At 53.2% G+C, this 15,451-nt stretch overlaps 2 protein-coding genes and 2 long non-coding RNA genes across 8 annotated transcripts in view; 3 read left to right on the forward strand and 1 right to left on the reverse strand.

Annotated features, from left to right (window-relative positions):
* Positions 1–497: 497 nt before the first annotated feature.
* LOC138925017 (uncharacterized) lies at positions 498–4,678 on the forward strand. Its single transcript, XR_011440623.1, has 3 exons — positions 498–1,200; positions 1,937–2,125; positions 3,946–4,678. It is a non-coding gene; the product is annotated as an uncharacterized lncRNA (long non-coding RNA).
* Positions 4,679–6,810: 2,132 nt separating this feature from the next.
* Positions 6,811–13,395, reverse strand: RDH8 (retinol dehydrogenase 8). Of its 3 annotated transcripts, XM_070273127.1 has the most exons (7): positions 12,876–13,395; positions 12,640–12,696; positions 9,891–10,052; positions 9,078–9,257; positions 8,112–8,205; positions 7,700–7,883; positions 6,811–7,590 (listed from the first exon to the last, which is right to left on the reverse strand). In XM_070273127.1, the coding sequence occupies exons 3-7, from the start codon at positions 10,039–10,041 to the stop codon at positions 7,375–7,377; spliced, it is 825 nt and encodes a 274-aa protein (XP_070129228.1). In that variant the 5' UTR covers positions 10,042–10,052; positions 12,640–12,696; positions 12,876–13,395; the 3' UTR covers positions 6,811–7,374. The 3 variants fall into 3 exon arrangements, with proteins under 3 accessions (XP_070129228.1, XP_023501225.2, XP_070129227.1); XM_023645457.2 differs by lacking the exon at positions 12,876–13,395 and having other exon boundaries at positions 12,640–12,754; XM_070273126.1 differs by lacking the exon at positions 12,876–13,395 and having other exon boundaries at positions 7,210–7,612; positions 12,640–12,754.
* Positions 8,085–9,904, forward strand: LOC138925016 (uncharacterized). The gene is made up of 3 exons (XR_011440622.1): positions 8,085–8,224; positions 9,141–9,269; positions 9,768–9,904. It is a non-coding gene; the product is annotated as an uncharacterized lncRNA (long non-coding RNA).
* A 768-nt stretch (positions 13,396–14,163) lies between the features above and the next one.
* The window catches only part of COL5A3 (collagen type V alpha 3 chain), a 36,789-nt gene continuing 35,501 nt past the window's right edge, over positions 14,164–15,451 (forward strand). For 2 of the 3 annotated variants that reach the window (XR_011440624.1, XM_070273128.1), the window contains exon 1: positions 14,164–14,701. Coding sequence is in view for 2 of the 3 variants with exons in the window: in XM_070273128.1 (XP_070129229.1) it covers positions 14,179–14,701 (523 nt within the window). In the remaining variant the exon portion in view is untranslated. The remainder of the gene's footprint in view (positions 14,702–15,451) is intronic. The other variant, XM_023645458.2, reaches the window with a different exon arrangement.

Below are 15,451 nucleotides of genomic sequence, written 5' to 3' on the forward strand. Positions count from 1 at the left end.
GCGTTTACTCCACAACGAATTAGAAAATGAATAAAATAAATTGGAGCACTTCCTGCATGCCTGGCCTTGTTGTAGGCGCTGGGGACACGGCACCCTCGGAAGGGAACCCCTCCACCCTTGGGGAATGCATGTTTCCTGTAGCCACGTTCCCCTGGAGTATCTATTTTAATCCTCCCAGCAATCGAATAGCCCATTGACCCATTTTGCAGATGGCAAAACCGAGGCACCAAAAGGTGAAATGTCCTGCCCCAAATTGTGGAGCAAATGAGGCACAGGGAGGTTGAGGGACTCGCCCAGGGTCACACAGCAGGTTGAGCGATGGAGCTGAGCTCCTGAACCGGCTTGGAGAGGGAGCCCCAGGGGTGTAGCTGCGGGTCCCACCCGGCTCCGCCCCAGGCGTGAATGGTCAGGTCCAGCCTCGCCCGCGTGGCCACGAGAGGGCGCCGGCGGACCTCGGGTGGGCGCGCGGTGGCCCGGGCCTCCCCCGCAGGAATGCCGGTGGCGGAGGGCGGCGCGCTGGCCGCACGCCCGGAGCAGCTGCCGCCTCTCGGATTCCGCCCGCCTTCCCCTCCCCGGGACCCCGGGTCTGCAGCCAGGAGGCGGGGGCGGGAGGGGCAGCCTGGCAGCGCTGTGTGGCCTCTGTTGACGCCCCCTCTTCCAGGGCTTCCAGCCCGCGGCTTCCCGGGAAAGGCCGGGCAGGACCCAGGGGGCGAGGAATGGTGCCCACGTCAACGTCACCACGAACGGCTGTCGTTTGTGATGCGCCTCCTAAGTCCCTGCACTTAGTAGGAACTTTCTCTCCAGCGCGATGCCGTTTCACTGAGGAAGAAACCGAGGCTCCGAGAGGCACCGCTGGCGGCTCAGGTGGCGGAGGCCAGGGGCTTCACAGCGTGGACGGAAGGACCAGGATGCGCCCAGCTGGGTCACTTCCAGTCCCAGCCCAGCCTCCTCGGGTCATTTCTTGGCCCTCGAGGGCTTCTGATCACCCCACCGGATGAACTGGCCCTGCTTCCTGCTCCCTCAGGGCCTCCTGTGCTCCCCTCCCCCGCTCTCCGCAGGCAGCGAGAACTTCCAGGACAAGCTTGTTGCTGTGCCGGAGGAAGGAGAACCCAGCTGTCACGTTTGGGGTTGCTTCCTGCGTCTGGAAACCCCGTGCAATTACAATGATATGCGCCCCTGCAGAGCGCACAGCCTGGGCAGGTAGAACTACCCACAAATAAGCTGCTGTGAGGGTTCCGAGGCTCCTCCGGGCGGTCGAGGAAGGCTTCTTGGAGGAAGCGGTATTTAGGCTGAGATAGGAAAGTCTCAGTCAAGTAAGGGGTGAAGGGGTAGGGGTGGGAGAAGGAAGATGGTTTTGTTTCAGGGGAAGGGAACAGCCCGTGCAAAGGCCTGAAAGAGAGAGGGAGCATGGCGATTTGGGGAGCAGAAAAAGGTCTTTAAAACCTTCTTGCTCCATCCAGGAGAATCTCATTTTGGTGCATTAATTTACCCACTCATTCCCTCAGTTATCAGATGTTTATTGAGTGTCTACTACGTGCCACATGTCGTAGGTACTGGGGATGTGGCTGAACAAACAACCACCTCCTCTCTACAGAGTTGACATTCTCGTGGGTGGGGACAGGCAAGAACCAAATAACTGTAGTATATGTCTGGTGATGAGAAATAAAGCAGGTTCAAGGGGTAGAGTGACATATACTATCTTGTGATGACAGGGGAGGGGCCTCTCTCAGCAAGTGACATTTGAGCACCTAAGTGAGCTGAAGGAGGGAGCCATGTGGATATCTGGGAAAAGTGTTCTAGGCAGAGGGAACAGCAGGTGCAAAGGCCCTGAGGTGGGAGTGTGCATTGGAGTGTTTAAACAAAGCAAGAAGGGGGCCGGCGCGGTAGTGTAGTGGTTGAGTTCTCATGCTCTGCTTTGGTGGCCTGGGGTTTGCAGGTTCGGATCCCAGGCATGGACCTACACACCACTCATCAAGCCAGGCTGTGGTGGTGTCCCACATTCAAAATAGAGGAAGATTGCCACAGATGTTAACTTAGGGACAATCTTCCTCAAGCAAAAAGAGGAAGACTGGCAACAGATTTTAGCTCAGGGACAATCTTCTTCAAAAAAAGAGACAGCAAGGAGGTGAGTGTTCCTGGAATGGAGTGGGTGTAGGGGAGAAAGTGGGAGATAATCTGAGATGAATATTCAAGGATTAGATCATGTAGGAGGCCTCATAGTTGTGGATTTGAATCATATAGTAGGGAAAACCATTGGAGAGTTTTTGAAAAGAAGAGTGACATAATCTTCCTGTTTTAATAGAATCAGTTGGAGTATGTCCTTTGTTACTATGACTCGAAATCCAAAAGTAACAACAACAGCAAAAAAGATGAACAATTCCACAACATAAAAATAAGGCCAAATACCACCACTGAAGAGCTTGAAAAACAAACAAACAAAAAAAACAGAAAAAAGTGTTTGTGCTTCATATTACAGACTCCCTAATCTCCATAATATGTAAAGAGTTTCTAGGAATAAATAATAAAAATATAAACAATCCAATAGAAAAAAATTGAAAGATGTGGTCAGAATGTTCAAAAAAGGTTCTTTGACATATGAAAAGACATTTGGGCTCACTCATAATAAGAGGAATGCAAGTTAAAATGAAAGAAATGTGAGATACTAATTTTTACCCATTAGATTGGCAAAAATTTAGAAGACTGGTAATGCGGAGTGTGGTGAGGCTGTGGGGAAGTGAGCTCGCTAACAGATGGACCTCAGTCCTTCCCAATAGAGATGAATTTGGTAATGTTCATAAAAATTACAAATGCATCGTTTCTTTGGCCAAGTAATCCCATGACAGGAACACTCGCACATATGTGAGATGATGTATGCACAAAAGGTTGTTCATTGCAGCCATTGATATAATAGCAAAACTCTGGAGCGAGCCCAAAGGTTGGTCAGTATGGGACCAACTGCATAAATTATTGTCCATCTGCACAACGGGATACGTTGCAGCTGTGCAAAAGAATGAGGATGTCTTCTTGGGCTGCTATCAAAAAATTTCCAAGATATATTATTCCAAAAAAGAACCAAAGTTCATACTTACGTGTATTGTATGCTGCTTTTTGTGAAAAGGTAGAGAAAAAAGTATATATTCAGTTTTTTCCACTAAAATACCCCATATTCATTTTTTAAATTGTGGTAAAATATACACAACATAAATTTCACCATTTCAACCACTTTCGAGCACACAGCTCAGTGGTATTGAGTACGTTCACATTGCTGTGCAACCACCCCCACCATGCATCTCTCCAGAACTTTCTCATCTTCCCAAACTGAGACTCTGTCCCCATTAAATACTAACTCCCCCTCCACCAGCCCTCGACCCCCACCTTCTCCTTCCTGTCTCCGCGAACCTGACTTCTCTAGGGACCTTCCATAAATGGAATCATACAATAGATTCGTCCTAGATTTGTGACTGGTTTACTCACTTAGCGTCATGTTTTCAAGGTTCATCCATGTTATAGCGTGTGTCAGAATTGTCTTCATTTTTAAGGCTGCATAATGTTCCATCGTATGGACATACCACAATTTGTTTATCCAGTCACCAGGGTTTTTTTTTTCTGTATAATCAAAAAGAAAATCTGGATGGATAACTCAAGCAAGTTATAACAGGCAGGCGTGGGGGTGGGGACCAAGAAATGGGCAGTTGAGACTAGAAGTGTTTTAAAATATCCTTTAATTTCTCAAAGACCATTGTGAACATTTTACTTATTCAGAAGATGTTTTCAAAGGGTCCTCTGAGTTGCTGCGTGGAGAGTGGATTGTAGGGGGGCAAACACAGAAGGGGAGAGGGGAGGACGAGGCTGGTACAATCCTGCAGGAGAGAAAGGAGGGTGGCTAGAGTAGGCTGGGGGCCGAGAAGGTGTTGCAAAGTGCTTGGTTCTGAATATATTTTGCAGGTCAAGCAAACGAGATCTCCTGACAGATTAGCTGTGAAGATAGAGAGGAAGCAGAAATGACTCCAAGATTTTTGGCCTGAGCAACCAGAAGAACGGACTGATCCTGCTAAGACGAGGAGGACAGAGTGGGTGGACGTGGGTATAAATCCAGAGCTGAGGGTTAGTGTGTCTTTAACACCTTTTGAATGTTGGCCAATCTCTGCTGGTCAGCAATAGCATCCAGCTAGAAGTTCATAAAAGCTTTTATTCCCCCACTGCGTCTGTTTTTATAGTCTCCATCTGGGTTGCTGATGGTTCCTTCTAATATGTAACAGAAACTGACTCGAGGTGATTCAAGCAGCAAAGGAATGTATCGCGTGGATGCTGGGGGCTCATGGAATCACCAGCCACGGAAGACGGAAAGGAACAAAGTGGGGCTGCAAGGCAGCAGCTGAGGCCACAGCCTAAGTGACCCCCCTGACACCAGCCGGCAGCTCTGGCTTCTGCTGCCAACCTGCCAATGCAACATTCCTGTCCCTTCTTTCACTTCCTCTTCTTGATGCCTCCTTCTCCGGGTGGCCGGCTCTCAATTCTAAATCCTGTGCATCAGCTGAGCAGAATCAGAGTCACATGCTCACCCTCTAGCTGCAAGGGAAGCTGGTAGAGAAAATCTAGTATTTTCTTGCACTGAGAATAGGGGTTTGGAATATCATATGCCCCACCCACAAATAAATATCGAGTTTGGCTTCACTGATGGTGACTATGATGGCTTTTCCTTCTTGACAAGGAGATAAATGTGTTTTTGGTTTTTTTTGAGGAAGATTAGCCTTGAAATAACTGCTGCCAATCCTCCTCTTTTTGCTGAGGAAGACTGGCCCTGAGCTAAGATCCGTGCCCATCTTCCTCTACTTTATACGTGGGACGCCTGCCACAGCATGGCGTGCCAAGCAGTGCCATGTCTGTACCCGGGATCCGAACCAGCAAACCCCAGGCTGCCGAAGCAGAATGTGTGCACTTAACCTCTGCACCACTGGGCCAGCCCAAATTTGCGTTTTAAAATAATTTATTTAAGGGAGTTTTTGAAAAAGCAAGAGGATGTTAGACATAAAACTCAGGACAGTGGAGACCTTTGGGGTGAAGCTAATCCACAGGGACCCCACACGGAGGGAGCCTGGGGGACAAACACCTGGTCTTTCCCCTTGCACCCTCTGATCTCCAGTTGATGCCTCCTATTGGCAGAACCCAACCCAACCAGAAGCCAAAGATGGAGGAAATTAATGGATGTAACTCTTGGGGTGAGCTTCCTGGGGCAAACCAAGGACTTCCTGCACATGTGTGCTTCCTCTAGTCCTTTAAAAAATTAATTTCACTTTAGGAGCTGGCCTGGTGGTGTAGTGGTTGAGTCTGTGTGCTCCACTTCAGTGGTCCACGGCTCACAGGTTTGGATCCCAGGCACAGACCTAGCACCGCTCGTCAAGCCATGCTGTGGCGGGATCCCAAATACAAAATAGAGGAAGGCGGGTAACAGATCTTAGCTCAGGGCGAGGCTTCCTCAAACACAAAAAATTAATTGAATTTTAAATTGAGATATAATTCATGTACCATAAAATTTACCATTTTGAAGTGCACAGTTCAGCGGATTTCGGTATATTCCTAAGGCTGTGCAACCATCGCCACTATCTAATTTCATATATTTTTTTGCAGGTATTCCAACAATGCTTCAAAAATCCAACATGAGGGAGGGGAAAGGAGGAGTTGATTTGACAAAACACACTAAGTAGCCCCCGTTATCTCTGCATGATTCAGAGACCTCTTTCTAGGGCCCTGGACTCAGTTTCCCTTTTCCTCGAAGAGGTCGCTAGAGACCCTTGAAGAGCGGTAGAGACAGAGTTGGACAGACCTGGCTTCCTGTCCCTCCCCTCCGCTCCTAATGGCCTCAGTTTCCTTTTTTGATGAACAGGGCAGATTCTGAGTGCCTCCATCTCGTCAGGCCATGGAGCAAATACTAATAAACAAACTTCTCCCAGAGCCTGGCGCTCCAAGGGGGTACCTGAACATGAGCCACAACCACGACCCCAAGTGAAATGGAACAGTGAGGGGACCGTCCCCGTGGTTTCCGCACGGTCACTCCTGCCCTGCTTTATAGGACATATCACCAGGCCAGTTGCCCCTGTGAACCAGGGACAGAGCCGGCATTTACACCCAGAGTCCATTGCTTCCCAAGTCCCCCGAGGAGGGCCCACAGACTTGAGGACACTGTCTTGGGGGCAAAATTGAAACTCTGTCCCCATTAAACACTGACTCCCCCTCCCCCGGGCCCCACCATCCTCCTTCCTGTCTCTGTGGATGTTACTCCTCTAGGGGCCTCCTGTGAGTGAAATCAGACAGTACTTGTCTTTTTTGTGACTGGCTTCTTTCATTCAGCATGGTATCTCCAGAGTTCACCCGTGTTTTAGCGTGTGTCGTGATTTCCTTCCTTTTTAAGCCTGAATAATATTCCATTGTATGGAGGGACATTTTGTTTATCCATTCCTCCATCGATGGACACTTGGGTTGCTTCCACCTTTTGCCTGTTGTGAACAATGCTGTTATGAATACGAGGGTACAAATGTCTCTTTGAGACCCAGCTTTCAATTCCTCTGGATAATACCCGGAAAGGAAATTGCTGGATCATATGATAATTCCATTTGCTTTTTGGAGAAACCGCCATAGCGTTTTCCACAGCGGCTGCGCCATTTTACATGCTCACCAACAGTGCACAAGGGTTCCGGTTTCTCCACATCTTCACCAACACTTGTTATTTTCTGTTTTGTTGTTGTTGTTGTTTTAATAGTAGCCATTCTAACAGGTGTGGGGTGGACGCCACTGCTTTTCAATTTTTTATTTAGACATAAGAAATAAAGCTTTAAGAAATATTTAATATAGCGATTCTAGTGGTTATAAATCTGTATTTTATAGAAAAACATGCATCCACTGCTGGTGTGTGCGCACACACATTTTGCTGATGGGGTGCGTGACCAGAACAGTCTGGAGCCCTCTTAGTCAACCCAGCTCAGTGTGGTGGTGGTGGCTTTGGATCATCCTCGTATTCCCAGGCCCCAGATACGGAAGTCCTGAGGTTGAATGAGGCAGCCTGTCCCATTCTTCAAAGTCCATCGACAATGCCTCCTCCTCCAGGGAGCCTCCCTTGCCTTCCCAGACACCACTCTAGCTCCCTGCTCTGGGCTTCTCGGCCCAGGACCCCGGGGTGGCTCTCTCTGCCCCAGCCCTGACCATGGAGGGGTGTGTGCCTGGAGGTCTCTGGGGTCCCGGCAATGCCCAGGCACAGAGCAGGTCAGGCAGAGTTTGCTGACTGAATGAATGAACATAGAGTCTGTACTGACCTCTAGCAGGGTGTGGACTAGAAAGGCCTGGCTGCTCAGGGGTGAGGAGGGGTGGGCGAGGCTCTGCTCACCGGGGCTGGACCCGGCGGCGGAGGCAGCCGCAGCCCAGGCATCGAAGGCCAAGGTGGAGGAGGCGTGGCCAGTGGAAGAGCAGGCGGTGGGTGGTTCGCACATACAGGCCGCCTGAGGGGTCCACGGCTTTGAGCGCGGTCAGCGGGGCGTAGCGGGCGTTGGTCTGTCGGCGCAGGGGTGGTCTGGCTGAGCCGATGACGTTGACGATGGCCTGTGGGGCGGAGCCCTGAGCTCTGGGACCCAGGGAGAGGGGGGTTCTCAAGGGAGGGGCCCCTTCACATACCCAAGCTATGTCTCGGGGCTCTGGGGCCCCCACTCACCTGGACCACATCCTGTGGGCTCTGCCCCACGTTGCGGAAGAGCTCCCTGGAGGCTGGGAGGTAGGAATCCCGGAAGTAGCGCAGGGTGTCGGGGTCGGTGCCTGGGAACTCGGCCGTGGAAACCTGCTCCATCAGCTTCCCCTCAAATTCGGTGGCCACCGGGCCGGGCTCCACCAGGGAGACGCTGGGAGCGGAGGAAGAGGAGGGGATCTGGCGCCCCGACCCACTTGCTGCCCGGTTTCGCCCATCACTGGCCGTCTTTCTTTCTCGCTCTCCTAGTTGCCCCATCATTACGTCATTACGTAACGAGGGTCATTACGTGATTACGTAACGAGGATCATTACGTCATCCCGCCCCACTCCGCCATCTCCTGGCCTCAGCCCCGTCGCGCCTCCTCCCACTCCCCGCTCACAAGATGTTGAACTGGAGCAGCTGGACGGCTAGACTCTCGAAGAATCCCTCCAGAGCAAACTTGGAGGCTGCGTAGACTTCGTTGAACACGACACCTGAGAGGATTGGAGGAAGGCAGGCCCGTGGGGGCTCTGGGTGATGGGCTTTGTGGGTCCAGAGGGGTGGAGTCTTCGGCAGACAGACAGAGAGGGTTTGGGGCTCAGAATGAGGGATATCTGGGGCCAATGTGATGGGCGTCTGGCATTGTGGGATCCGGGCATAGGGCATCAGGATGAGGTTGTCTTGGGGACCCAGGTGCCCCCTCTTCCTAACAGTGCTCCATCTGCTCTCCGCTCGGATCTCCCCTATTTCCCTCCATCCTCTAACCCCCTGGATCACGTGGGCATGGGATCCCCAGGGCCCCTGAGCGCAAACCCGGGATGGGGCTGACTACGTGCATCTTCTCCGTGGTGGGGTGACTGATAGGGCGGATTCCTTAGAGAAGAGAGTCTAACGGGCTTCAAGGAGGAAAGACCCAGGAGTATGGATGGCAAGTAGGTGGCCTCCATAGGCAGCTCATAGCAGACATCACTAGTCAATCACTGCTCTCTTTTCTGTGGAACCTCAGAATCCCAAATCTAGACATCTCTGGGGCCTGGTGGGGGGTGTTTGGCAAGGGAGAGTCTTAGGAGTGGTTATGATGCTTCCTTTGGGTTTGGGGGACGGTTGGGAAAGATTTTTGGAGGTGTCCAGAAGTGGGGCTGATGCTGAATGTGGATGGCCATTGTCAGCACCTATAACACCACTACCTACATCTGCACCATGGCAGACCTGGTTAATCTATCCCAGAACTTTCTCCTTTCGGGCTTCAGAATCCTTCTCAACACAGGCACATTTAGAATAGGAACTAAAACCTATTTGCCATCCTTCTAGCCTGGGGAGGGTCAGACACTGGGGGGATTCCCAGGGGTGGGTCCCCAGGGCTCACCCTGCAGCCCCATGACACTGCTGACCACCACGATGTGGCCCTGTCGCCGTTTCTTCATGCCAGGAAGCACAGCTTTGACCAGACGGACAGCCCCGAAAAAGTTGGTATCAAAGACCTTCTGCATGGCAGCTAGGCTGAGCCCCTCGATGGGACCCACCAAGCCCACTCCAGCATTGTTCACTAAGGGGAGAGGTAAGGGTTACCTTCAAGTCCTCCCACCCCTTCTAGTGTCACTTCTCCAGGGACAGTCTCGGAAGCACCCCCGCCCCCATTCCAAATCCAGCGTCAGTCCAGGGTGTCTTGGGTAGACAAATGTGGAACCTTGACTTTTACGTTTAGCATTTGTTATAGGGAATCCTGAGCCCGGGTCAAGGGAAGGGTTTCTGGGAACAGCCTCTCCCTTAATGCATGAGCAATTCAGCTCTGACCCAAAATTGTATCAAAACAGCCAGACTCACCCTTCTTAGAAGACCCTTTGGGGACCATGAGTTGCTTCTTCATCATACTCCCTTCCCCAAATGACTCATCAAAATAATTTTCCCAACCACGTATGGTTTTCTCCATACGTGAGAAGTTCTATTCCATAATATCCACCTTACTCCCAGGTCTCAGTTAGTTTATTTCTTGTGTTTCTAAGAGACTGATGGGTATCCTGGGCTCTGAGCCAACTGGTCTACCCCTTCTGTCCAGGGCCAGAGGTTGCTGGTGAAGCAAGAGGGCTGGCGTTCAGACGCTGGAGAGACCTTGCTCTGATGAGGCTCTGTGCTTGGGCCAGGGAGGCGGCCAGTGGCCCCAGGAGCCGCTCAGACTCACCCAGCACGTCCACTTCTCCTCCCTGGATGCAGCTGAGACACTGGGCCACCGACTCATCGCTGCACACGTCCAGCTGGGCCACGGTGAGGGTCTGACCCAGAGCCTCTCCGGCAGCTGCCTCCAGCATCCCCTTCTTTCCCAGATCCCTCATGGTGGCCACCACTGGGGACAGAGAGCAGAGTTGGGGGCAGGCACTGGGCTCCTTTCTCGTGTGTGGACCTACATGTTTCTGTGATCTCGCATGAGCAGTCACAGAGGGATGGAGACCCACAGGTTTACACACTTAGATTCACCACACAACCTCGAATGCACACTTGTGCACATACATTTCTATGTACATCTATCCATCCATTCAACTTTACATCCATCCATCCATCTATCCATCCATCTCTACATCCATCCATCCATCCATTCATCTCTACATCCATCCATCCATCCATCCATCCATCTTTACATCCATCCATCCATCCATCCATCCATCTATCTCTACATCCATCCATCCATCCATCCATCCATCCATCCACCCATCCATCCATCCATCCATCCATCCAACAAACATTTATTGAACCTCTACTACACGCCATGCCCTATTCTAGGTGCTGAGACTCTTGCATGAAATAAGAAAGACAAGGTCGCTGTCTTTATGGAGTTCATAGCCTAGTAGGTGAGACCATAAATATAGAACAGATTGCCTGGAGAAAAGAAATGCATACACATCTAGGGTCAACATACATGCATATTGTAGTATGAATAGCCACATTTACATCATCAACATAAGTTCTGATTTATTGTCAACCTACTATGTGCCAGACATTGTGCTAAACATTTTTATAAGCACTACCTCTGCTCCTCTCAAGAATCCTATGATTAGGTCACTAACATTTCCAAAGATGGCCACAGTATCTCCCATTGCACATGCTCTTCTAGAACCTTGTTGCTCCCACATCAAGACATGAGATCTCATTCCCCTCTCCTTGAATCTTGTGACAAGATGGGAACCAATAGGATGTGGTGAAAGTGACATTGTGTGGCTTCTGAGACTGAGTCAGAAAAGGTGCTGCAGTTTCTGCCTTGTTTGCAGGAACACTCACTCTTGAAGCCTTCAGCCAGCACGTGGCAGTGGGGCTGTCCTGAGGCCGCCATGCTGGGAGGAAGCCCAAGCTAGTCCAGGTAGAGAGACCACATGGAGAAGCCCTGAGATTGCTGGAAGGGAGAGAGATGCCTGCCCAGGCCTGGCATGTTCCAGCCTCCTCTGTTCTAGTTGTAGCCTTTGACCCTGAGCCAGAACCTCCCAGTTGAGCCCTTCCCATTTCGTGACCTTTGTCAATCATGAAAGGTGAATGATTACAGTTGTTTTGGACTGTAAATCTTGGGGTGATTTGCTATTTATCAGTAGTAACCATAACAGGTAGATAAAGTTATCCCCATTATACAGATGAACAAACTGAGGCTCAGCAAGGTGAAGTTCCTTGCCTGTCCCACCCCTAAAAAGTGTCAGAACTGAGATTTGAACCTGAGTTTGTGAGTGCTGAGCCCAGGCACCCGTATACATATTTGCACTCCCCCACGAGTGCATGCACAATCACACATGCACACTCCTGGGGGTATTTGCATGTTATCTGTGGGCCTGTGTGTTTCATGGGTGCTGCACAGCTGAAAGGGGAGCCACAGGCACCTATATTCAGTGTTGTGACAAGTATGGGACCAGGGGCTGGGCTGCCTGGGTTCAAATCCAGACTCTGTCACTTTCCGGCTGGGCAAACTTGGGCAAGGACCTTTGGCAGTCTGTGCCTCAGTCTCATTTCTAAGCTGGGGCAAATGATAGTGGCTACCTTATAGGGGTGACATGGAGATTGAATATCTTACTAGATGCAACACACTTAGATCGGAGCCTGGAACATCATAAGCGCTCGATCAACATCATTGACCAGCAGTTTTATCCATTCATCCATCTGCCCACAGGGACACACAGAGCACAATTACTTTCTTGCACACTGCCACTCAGACTGTCATGCCCAAAGTTGTGCATGCTTCTAAGACAGAGGGCAGAGGGATGGATGAACCAGCTCTGCCAACTGGGGCAATGCCCTCGCCCCTGCAGCCTCTCTTAAGTAACAGCCCTTTGCCCACTTCAATGCCGGCCTGCTCTGGGTCAGAGGTTCCCATGGGTGGGGTGCGGGTTGGGACAATTGACTCCAGAATTGCAGAAGGCTAAGTCGCTAGACCTAGAGGTCCCCCGTAAACCCCCAAGGTCAGGGTCACTTAAGAGGCTTATCTGGGAGCGGTAATCTGGGGAGGACTAGGGGAGGGGAGCGTCAGGGGATGCCCGAGTGAAGCCTCAGAGAAGCCTTCCCCACCAGCCCTTCTAAAAATATCACCCACCCCGCCTCCCTCCCCCCACCACATTCTCTCTTGCTTTAGTTTGCTTCTTAGCAAAATTATTAGCGTTAGATATATTACACAATTTAAAAATCTGCTTATTGTCTGTCCTCCCTTCCCTCTTCCATGACCCCGCTACCCAGGGCAGAGGTTTTTGTCTCCGTGTGTTGTTCGCAGCTGCATTTGCAGCACCTAGAACAGTGCCTGGCACTCGGTAGGTGCACAGGAAATATTCGTTGCATCAGGGGATGCTTCCAAGCTCACACACATGCAGCCGAAGGGATGGGCTGTGGAGCCAGTGCCGGGAGGGCTGGGGGTCCTCGGAAGCCGTGCCCGCCCCTGCCCGCCTCGGCCGCCCTGGACCCCTTACCCTGGAAGCGCTGCCGGGGGTCTTGAGCCAGCTGCACTGCGAGCTCCAGGCCAATTCCTGTGGAGCAGCCGGAGATCAATACAGTCCGCGGTGGCTCGGCCATGTTGATCCCTCCCCGGACGGGTGACCCCTGCTGGCCAGCACCTGACTCCTGTCACCCACCCTTGGCTCATCTGCCTCCTCCAACTGATCCTGCAGGGTGAAGGGGCCCCGGGGGCCTCCGACTCTGAACTGACCTTGAGTGGGCAGCTGGGGGCAATCCCTCAGCCTCAGCACACCCTGTGTCCTTTATCTGTCAAAAATTTCCTCTCCTCACTGCTACGTGCATAAATGGGGTCTTTTTATTAGGCTGGTAAATTATTCAGGGCTGGGGGGATTTACAGGGAACGGGGAATCAGCAGGGGCATTCTCTCCCTGTCTCTATTCCGGGCCAAGAATCTTCGATTGGAGGATGATAGTGAGAGAAGGTGACAGAGAGTGGTCCTCGAAGGGTCCTTTCAGAACGGAAGTGGGTGGAGAAATGTCAGATGGTGGCCATAGACTCTGGGAAGAACTTCCCAGCAAGGCAGGGCAGGGCAGGGCAGGGAATGTATGAGAGTTTTAGCTGGGGAAGTCTTAGCGTTTGGTGTCTCTGGGAAGGAGGAGGGGCAGCTTGGGGCTATTCCCTCTCCTCCCCACTCCCTGGGGGCCCCCATCTCCCCCTCAGGTCAGATGGGCCCCACCCGTCCTCTCCAGAGACACAGAGACTCTTTGTCTGAGGAGTCAGAGGCTGGGAGGAAGGCACAGCCGGCTTCTCCCTCTTCCGCATGGCCGGGAGGGTGGGGGTGCGGTTCAGGGCCCAGGATACGCCCTTTGGGTTCCTCCCGCAGAAGCTCTGGCAGATCCCACAGGTCTCTGCTTGTTCAATTGCACAGACAGCTCCACCTGACCCCCTGGGGCCTCTTCACACTGGGGGGTCCCAGCGGGGTGAGGGGGGTCCCTGCCTCACCCCAGGAAAGGCAGGGATCCACCCCTCCCTGCGGCCGTGCCCTGCTTTGGCAGAGGGCCAGACCCCCCCATTCAGGGGGACGTGTGTGAGGGTTTGGGATTACGGCTGGGGCACCCATCTGAAGACCTGAGTCAGGGAGAGGAGGCCTAGGGATGGGGGAGGGGACCCTTTATTTGAAGACTAAGAGTTTGAAGAAAATCATGAACAAACGGAGTTTTGGAATCTGTGGTGAGGCTTTGGGGGTGGGGCCAGGACATCCAAGTCTGTCATTTGGGCGGAGAGATGAGGGTTCGGGGTGAGGCTGGGAACCCCATTTTGGAATCTGGGGTGAAGTCTGAGGCGGGCTGAGGATCTCTTATTTAGGGACCTGAAGGGAAGGCTTTGGGGTGCAGCTGGTACCTCTTAGTGTGGGCCTGAGAGACCGGGGTAAGGCAGGTGGGTGAGAGTCGGTGTGAGGCTGACACCCCTTTGGGAGCCTCGTCGAGACAGAAAGGATTTGGTATAAAGCTGCACCCCCTATTCAAGGGCCTGGATGGAGGCTGAAGGTTTGAATGAGGCTAAGATCGCCTTTGAGGGAGTTTCTTAGGAGGAAAGGGTTTGGAGCGACGCTGGGACCCGGAATCCCGAGGCCGAGTGGGAATGACCCTCCTCCTCCACTGTGGGGTGGGGCGAGAGGGCCCAGCTCCCCGCCCAGGGCTCCGCCCCTCGCCGGCCAATCAGCGCTCGGCACAAACTTTCCCAACTCCCTCCGCCGGCTGTCAGCCGCCTCCCCTCCAGCGAGCCTCGCCTGGCTGGGCGCTGGAGCGCAGGGCGAGGCCAGGGCGGGGTCTCGGGCAGTCTTTTGCCGATCCCGAGCGGAGCCGGCCGCCGCGAGGGAGGGCACCGAGCCGCTGGAGCCGCCGCTCCCCGCCGCCGCCCCGGCCGGTCCCCCGCCTCGCGCGCGGGCCCCGCCGGGATGGGGAGCCGCCGGGGCCTGGGCCAGCCGCGGGCCGGCCTCTGCCTGCTCCTGGCCTCGCTGCAGCTTCTGCCCCGGACGCAGGCCGGTGAGCCGGGAGGGAGGCGATGGGACTCAAGGTGCAGGAGCCGGCGAGGCCCCCGAAGACGGAGTGGAGTCGGGAACGGGGGGCGTGCGCAGGGGCGTGCGTGTTGCGCGTGGCTACGGGGTGGCGTTCGGGCGCGAGCGTCCGACTCTGGGCGATTTGTGGGTGTGACAGCTGGCTGGGGGGACGCGGGCGGAGAAACGTGTGACCATGTTTTACTGGCCAGTGCGTGAGAATGAATGCAACTCAGAGGCGTGTGTGTGCGTGTAGCAATGTGTGTGCGGCCATTTGGGGCGAATTTGTGTGTATGCCTGGGTGTGGGATTGACGATGACTGTGTGGATGTGGCTGACGGGGTGATCCCTGGGCGAGTGTGTGATTGTGAGTTATGGATGTTCAAGTGTGTCTGTGTGCGGGGCTGATTTTGAGAATAATTGCGTGTGTGTGTTACGAGTGTGATTGTGTGTCTCTAGGTGACCCTGTGAGGGGTGTGATTTTTGGGGTGTACGTAATTGCCCGTGAGAACGTGAGTGGATGATTCTGAGGGGGATGGTGAGTGGGGTGAGTATGCGAGGGGGCTAACCGAGGCTGCAGAGTTCCCTTTGCGCCTCCCCAGGTGGCTTCACCCCACTTTCCCTCTTCTTCCTCTGCCCCTAGTTGGCCCGCACCACCACCCCTCTCCCCATCCCTTCCCCCCTCCCCCCACCCCGCGCTCCCCAGAGCCGAGATCAGCACCATGGACAGGACCTCGAGGGCCGCGGTGAGGGGCGAGGCGGGGCGGGGCG

The sequence above is a fragment of the Equus caballus genome, chromosome 7 (genome assembly GCF_041296265.1).
Source record: "Equus caballus isolate H_3958 breed thoroughbred chromosome 7, TB-T2T, whole genome shotgun sequence".
NCBI lineage: Eukaryota > Metazoa > Chordata > Mammalia > Perissodactyla > Equidae > Equus > Equus caballus.